The sequence below is a fragment of the Oryzias latipes genome, chromosome 3 (genome assembly GCF_053564925.1).
Source record: "Oryzias latipes strain Hd-rR chromosome 3, Olatipes_Hd-rR_3.1".
In the NCBI taxonomy this organism is placed as follows: domain Eukaryota; kingdom Metazoa; phylum Chordata; class Actinopteri; order Beloniformes; family Adrianichthyidae; genus Oryzias; species Oryzias latipes.
In genome coordinates this window covers 6,122,041-6,129,443 of record NC_136239.1, presented here as the reverse complement: position 1 = coordinate 6,129,443, position 7,403 = coordinate 6,122,041, and the positions used below count along the sequence as shown (strand labels likewise).

The following is a 7,403-nucleotide window of genomic DNA, read 5'->3' as shown; positions in this document are numbered from 1 at the left end:
ACACACATTCAACAGTCTCACAAACCACTCAATCACAATCACTCCACCACACTTCAGGCATTCCACAGTACACCCATCCACACCTGCAGCCTTTCCTACTTTCAACTTTCCCACAGCTTGCTCAACTTCCTCTCCCGTAATCAATGCTTCATTCAACTCTCAATACATTCAGTCTACTTTCCCTTCCATACCCACATGCAACCTTCCTTCCACCAAATAGTGATCAGACATACCTCCACTCTCTCCCCCCTCACACTTACATCCAGCAATCTACTGCATGCAACCTTTGAAACCACCACATATTGCATCAGTGCTTTATCAATCACTCTTCCACCACTCTGCCTCACCCACGTATACTTATGGATCTCTTTCTTTCTGAACCATGTATTCCCAATTACCATCTCTCTTTCAGTGCACATTCCTATCAGTCTCTAACCATTGTCATTCTTTCCAGGAACACCATGCCCGCCAACAACACCCTCAATTTTCTCATCACCTACTCTAGCATTCAGATCTCCCATCAGCACTACATTCACATTTGCTCCAAATCCTTGCAAGCACTCATCCAAGTCGTTCCAGAAGGTCGCTCTCTCCTCTTCATTCCTCTCACTGCCAGGACCATATGCACTCACGAACGCCCACAACGCCTTCAGAAATTTCACTTTCACCCACATCAGCCTTTGTGAAACCTCCTTCCATTCAACCACACATCGTCTCACCTCACAGCTAACTAGCAAAGCCACAACTTCTCTTGCTCTCCCGCTCTCTACACCAGGCATTCTCCCACTCACACTTCCAAACACACACTCACCCTTCCCTTTCATCTTTGTCTCACTCAGTGCTAACACGCTCATTCCCCTCCTTCCAAACAGGGATTAGAATACCTGATTCTGATCATTTGGATAGGTGGCCAATACTTTTGGTAATATAGTGTTTTTAGGTGTTGCCAACATCATCTCCAGTATTAAAGGGTTAGGTTACCAGTAGTCAATATTAGGGCTGCATGATACGAGGGAAACTTGCAATTTGTGATATTAATAATCAATATTGCGATGACGATATAAATTGTTATACATGAACAAATAGCAAGAAAACCCAAAACATAATTTATATTTTTCTGCAACAGTTAATTTAAATAAGAGTCAAAACACCTTAAATTATACTCCAAATGGGAGGCAATCATTCATTCATTAATTTTCTATTCCGTTTTTCCCTTCTGGGGTCACAGGGCTGCCGGAGCCTATCCCGGCCACTTGTGGGCGAAGGCAGGGGGACACCCTGGACAGGTCTTCAGTCTGTCGCAGGCTAGAATGTACACAATCACACACCCACGCAGTCTCACACATATGGACAATTTAGAGTTGCCAATTGACCTATCTAGCATGTTTTTGGACGGTGGGAGGAAGCCGGAGATCCCAGAGAGAACCCACGCATGCACGGGGAGAACATGTAAACTCCACACAGAAAGGTCCCCCATTGATGTTCTGTTCCAGGTCCCCCAGCCAGGACTTGAACCGGGGCACTTCTTGCTGTGAGGCAAGAGCGCTGACCACTGCGCCACTGTGCAGGTGAGCATCTAAGATAAAAGAGTTCCATCCGATAGGACAAATGTATAAAGGGATTTATTTGATTACTTAAATACTTCAAGCTGTCATAAGATTGTTTTAGCACATTTAAGCTAAAAGTTTATCGCAATTTTTGCCATCTTTTGCAACATGCGTATTGCACAGCTTGTTATCACGATAACGATAAATTAGCGATTTATTGTGAAGGCTTACTCAATAGCATAAAGTTGTGAAAGGAGGTAACTGATATCATTCCTTCTACTGTCTTTGTATAGAATAAAAAGGGATCTCATGGTTCAAGCAAAGCTAATAAATTATGTTCCAGGGGGAAAAAACAACAGGAGTCATTTTTTCAAACTCAAACATCTTTATTTATTTGACTTTAGAGACAGCATTAAACCATTTAATGTGTCAGGGCGTGGATGGAAAACTGATCCCAGATCCAGGAATGCGTCCAGGTTTCATGTGTTCCAGGTTCAGGAGCAGTTTCTACAGAGAAAAACACGTCAGCTGGGAAAACCTTTCTCATCGTTACCAGACATGTTTAAGTGGCTGTGACTGATGCTAAACATGTAATCTTCTACAACAGTAATCATATGGCCACTGAATGACATGGTCCATTACACACTAAGAAGTTGGGATTGGTAACTTAAAAAAACACTCAGAAGGCTAATACCACAGTTTTATTTAGTCTTTACAAATAAATATTTCTTTGCGTGTTTGCCGTTTCACTCCTCCAGACTTCCATTACAGCTAACTGGGTTCTCCCTATAACATTGGAACCTTTTCCACATCGTCCTTTTTAGAAGCTAAGATTTGAGGCTTTTATTTTGTTAAGTTTTATTGAGACTGGCTCCATGGCTTAGTGTCAAAGTAGGATGAGGAAGAGAATAAAGGATTAACATTAGAACAAATAAGTGGATCCAAGCTTGCTCCTGTTTATTCTACCCTAGTCTTGCTTTGTGCCAGTATTGTTGTGGGGCTTTTATTTTGAAGTGTAATTTAAAAAGATTTACTTTGGGAAGGGTAAACTTACAGCAATTATAGAGGCGGTTCAACCTGTCAATATCATTCTTGCTCATCTGGGTGGCCTGGCCAAAGGAAACGTTGCTGTCGGGAATGGGCTCCATGGTGGGAAGGTTGTTCTTTGAGAAGGCATACCTGAAAGGTCACAGTGAACACAAAGAATGATGGGAACGACTCAGGGGTAACACTTCATCCTTTGGGCAGGCGAAGCAGGAGCCAAATTTGTAACCTTCAGAGGTGGACTGCTCTACATTTGCACCACAGCCATCCCAGAGATTAATAAAAGACATCAACATACACAAAGGACACAAGCAACTTCTGTTTTACCTTTCATATTGCATGACAGAGTTGTAGTCATAAGGAGTTCCCTGGTTCAGAGTGTCGATCTTGTAGAAATTGTACTCCATGTCTGCAAGTATAGGAGACATTTTGACTGAAATGAAACAGGTTTCAGCTGTTTTGGGGAAGTTTTTGCTAATCAAGTCAACTTTTTCCATTTCTTACACTTTGTCTTTAACAAGCTAAAATATAATTCATATTTTATTCAGAAGGCAGCTTCACTTCGATAAACTGAACAATATATTTAGACGAGTGGTGGAAAACGTTGATGATCTGACCATCAATGATGTTTTCCCAGTGCACTTTGATGTGGTTATCCCTGTCGGAGCGAGTCTGCTCGTGGTTGAAGCCGAGGGCATGGAGCAGCTCGTGCTGGACAGTGCTATGGTACAGACAGCCCTGTCTGCTCAGGGACACCGTCTGACCGCCGCCCTGACGACCCACGTAGGAGTAGCAGCTACCATGCAAGAAAGAACAGCAGGGTGTTATGCCCAATCTATTAAATACAGGACAACTGCAGTGAAGCAGCAGAGAATGCAAAAGTTCTGTAGGATAAAGATCAGGGGCATTTTCAATCTGAGCCACATTCCAGTACTGACACCGAAACAACCGAGAAGTACCAAATTATGCAGGTCATTGTAGGACTGTTTTGGGCTGGTGGGAGGAGCTGTGAGAGGACTCAACAAAACTGTCAGTATACGTTGTCTCCAATATTGAACTGGTAGCGAGTTGGACAGAGTCAGTATGGCCACGGACCCTTTGGGCTCTGTTTTCTCCATCAGGAACCCATTGGTTTTGTTTATGCGGGTCTGTGGTTTTCCCTTAAAAAGGAAGTTCCATTCATTCAAGGCGATGATCTTTATTTTTTTTACTCTTAAATGTGCTTTGGTTTATTCCTCTTTTTTTTTTTATAAGAGCCAATTTCAGCCAAGCTCCGGCTGTTGGTTATGGTATATTTCGCACTATAATTTATTTCCGAGCATAAGTCACAACAGCTAAACAAAAAAAAGCAAGGCATAAGGTTGAGTGGCGCTTCTTCTGCATTGCTGTCAGTAGCAAATACTGATGAACCACACTGCCTTCTAACTTTGATTAGTGGGAAAAGAACAAAAATATGAGCCTATTTATTTGTTTTAAATCATATATAAGTCACACCTGAGTATAAGTTCTATACCTGGCTAAACAATGCAAAAAAAACTGTGACTTATACTCCAAAAATCCTGTCTAGTGGTGTTCCCCAAGGTTCTGTTTTGGGCCCTATTTCACTCATACTCTATATGATCCCTCTTGGGAGACTCGTCAGCAAATTAATCACATTTCATATCATTTATATGATGATGACATTCAGATTTATCATCTCTTTGGTGATATATATATTTACTTTACCATGTCTGATTTACCATTTACTTCGAAACTCTCAAAGTACGGAGACATAAATTTTTGCCCCAGTCTCTAAAATACCCTCTTCTAAAAGTCACCTTGGTTCACTGAGCTTCTCAGTCCAGTCTCAGGAATCTGTCACGTGACTCCAAGTTGAAGCTCCTGGTAAAAGACACTTTTTATCACCTGAAGAATAAACTTTTACCTCATTCTGACCTTGAGCTCATCATCCATGCTTTTATCTCTTATTGTATAGACTGCTTTACTTGTTTTAACAAACATTATATCTTAAACGACTCCAATTTGTCCAAAAATCTGCAGCAAGGCTTTTAACCAATAGGTGAAGTCATGTCACCCCTCTGCTTTTAATGCTACATTGGCTTACTGATCAATTTTAAACAGATTTTAATATTATAATTTGAGTTGTTAGAGCTTTGCAGCCTAATATTTGTGGCCTTTTCACTCCCTGCACGTCTGCATCTCCCTTCAGGACAAAGAAAAATCCTTTTAAACGTTCCTAAAACAAATTTTAAAACTAGAGGAGACCTCCCTCTAGATTGACCTCCCTCTGTCTCTGCAGCAGATTGACTCCGTCAAGTCATTTAAAACTATTTATTTCATTCTTTTTTTTTTAGCTCTCTTAACTTTTGTTTTACTCAAAATGTGTGAGTATGTTTTATTGGGTTTACCTGCTTTAAGCAGCTTGTATTATCTCTCTGGTTTTATCTAGTTTTAACATTCTGAGGGACGTGTAAGTTGTTCTCTGGGAATAAAGATTTACTTACTTCAGTGCTTTGAGTTGACGGCCTGACAGCCACTGTTCAACAAGACCATTAAAATATAAAAAAACGCATGGCTTACCCATTTCTAGACTCAATGCTCAACCACTCGTGATCTCCATTCTGGTAGGGTCTAAAACGAATGCAGGAAACATCTGAGAAAGACTCCAGCCCACGGACGATGATGGCTCTCTCCCTAGAGGCTGGCAGATCAAAGAAGACATTGAGCTGTTTCCATATCCAGCACGGTACCTCCGCTAAACCCAAGTGCATAACCAACAGCGTTCATTCTAAGATAACTCTCAGTCGTGAGTGGTCTGTCGGTCGGTCTGTCTGTCTGTGATGCAGGTCTTTGCAAGGTCTTTGCAGGTCTTGAGGTTGAATCCTGGCTCCTGAACTTAAGGGCTTCTTTCACCACTCATCCATGCAGCTTCTTTTTCTCTATCAGATGTTTTCAACAGACTGATGAAGAGCCTTGGATGAGTGGTGAAACATTTCAGGAAGGAAGACTTTGAGTCCAGATGCAATGATGCAACTTCAAGACAACTTTACTGGGATGAATGAGAACCGTCATTGACAACGGGATAAAAACAGTAGCTTTGAAAAATGGAGTGTTGTTTGACGCTGATCCAGTAACACCCATCACTGTGATGCCTGAGGCAGCTTAAGCTTACTGTAGTAGTCAGCGATGTAGTATGGGATGTAGACATTCCCGTCAGTGTATTTTAACCAAAGACAGCCTCTGGAGGTGCACGGGTCAGCATTCTTGTCGGCCTCAGAACGGATTGCAATGTCACCTCCAATCAGGAGGGGCTCATCAAGGTCGGGTTCTGCAGGAGCACCACAGGAGAGAGCTGAACAGATTCTGGACTGGATGTTTAAATGAGTGAGGGCAACAATATGGTTGACATACTGCGGTCTCTGTTGGCTCTTTCCAGTAGCTCGCCAACAGATGGCTCCCTGGATACACCCTCCTCCACAGCAGCGACCTCTGCACAAGACATTGGGTCCAGATTCTGTGACATCTGGATCACATCTGTACTAATTCTGTTGAATTCATGTGGAGCCTTTGATAAGAGCATCAAAGTACAGTAGAAAAAGGTTTCTTACCTTCCTTTGTTGAGTCAGGTGTCATGAAAAAAAGAGTAAATTGGATTTCAGCTCAAGAACAGAGTTTATGTCGGCTATGCTAATGTAAAAATACAGAAGCTAAGTCAGATCTTCAGTCGATGGCACAATCCAGTTTATGAAAATCAGTGTTCTCTTCTCTGAAACATTTGAGTCCCTGCTATGTGTCTAACTTCAAAAAAGTGCTAAAGATTGACTGATTGCTTATTTCCCCCTAAAACCGCATGAAATGTCTCAGAATGGGCACATGGGCAATAATAATAATAATAAGTCTGTGTAGACTCACGCAGGTATATTTCATCAGAGTGAAAGCATAAAGACATTTCATTGTCTGAGCGATTGTTTTTTCAGTTGAAAAGCGTCTTCAACACTGAAAGCTAAACCAAGTGGACCGCTTTTTTTTACTGCTAATGTGAGAGACATGACAGTATTTACAATAAAATAAAAACTTAAAAAACGGAAAAAAAACTATAAAACTTGAGCATAACTTATACAAATGTTGCATTGTTTTAAAAAATTCCATTGCCAGATGAAAGAATAAAGCTTTAACTTTGAATTCACAAATAAAAGAGTAGAAATGGAAGCATTTGTGTTTTCTTAAATGCATTGACTACTTTTTATTTCTTAATTTATGTTTTTGAATGCTGGAGAATATGCCGTGCAATATATGATAATGTCAGGTGTTTGTTACCTGAGCCCAGGAGGAGGAGACCAACAGCAGGGCCGCAAAAAACCAGGAGAAAAGGATCATGGCTGCAAGGAAGCTGTGCTGACTAAAGATCACAACACAGAAGAGAGTCTGGAGAAGATGCCGCCTCAGGTGATGCAGCTCACTGGAGAGTAGGGGTCTTCCTGCTTCAGTGGGTTTTATACTGTCACAGAACTCCAAGAATTACTGTACAAAAGGTGTAAAAAAAGTGCCAACACAGCATTTATCAGGCCTTTATCACAAACGTGGGAGACCTAAGGGACAGTGTTTACACAGGTGTTACTGTGATCCAGCAGGGGAGGTTTCGCTCATCTGGCCCTTTCCAGATCAAGTAAAAAAGTATTCAACTTCAATTTCAAGTTTTACCATACCCCACCTTTTAAAGTGAAAACATTCATTTCAAACCTGCTATCATGCTCCTTTAAAACATTTAGTTGGGAGACAATAAAAAACTGTTGGTCTGAGTTGCGCAAACAG

General features: G+C 41.3%; 1 protein-coding gene across 2 annotated transcripts; it reads right to left on the bottom strand.

Annotated features, from left to right (window-relative positions):
- Nucleotides 1–1,912: 1,912 nt before the first annotated feature.
- On the bottom strand, nt 1,913–7,091 carry mc6ast2 (astacin like metallo-protease). 2 transcript variants are annotated; one of them, NM_001104737.2, is made up of 9 exons: nt 6,909–7,091; nt 6,200–6,203; nt 6,003–6,080; nt 5,764–5,919; nt 5,172–5,292; nt 3,209–3,387; nt 2,919–3,000; nt 2,602–2,726; nt 1,923–2,054 (listed from the first exon to the last, which is right to left on the bottom strand). In NM_001104737.2, coding segments are annotated over exons 1-9 (807 nt in total). In that variant the 5' UTR covers nt 6,969–7,091; the 3' UTR covers nt 1,923–2,052. The 2 variants fall into 2 exon arrangements, with proteins under 2 accessions (XP_078800195.1, NP_001098207.2); XM_078944069.1 differs by lacking the exon at nt 6,909–7,091 and having other exon boundaries at nt 1,913–2,054; nt 6,003–6,501.
- Between the last annotated feature and the right edge of the window lie 312 nt (nt 7,092–7,403).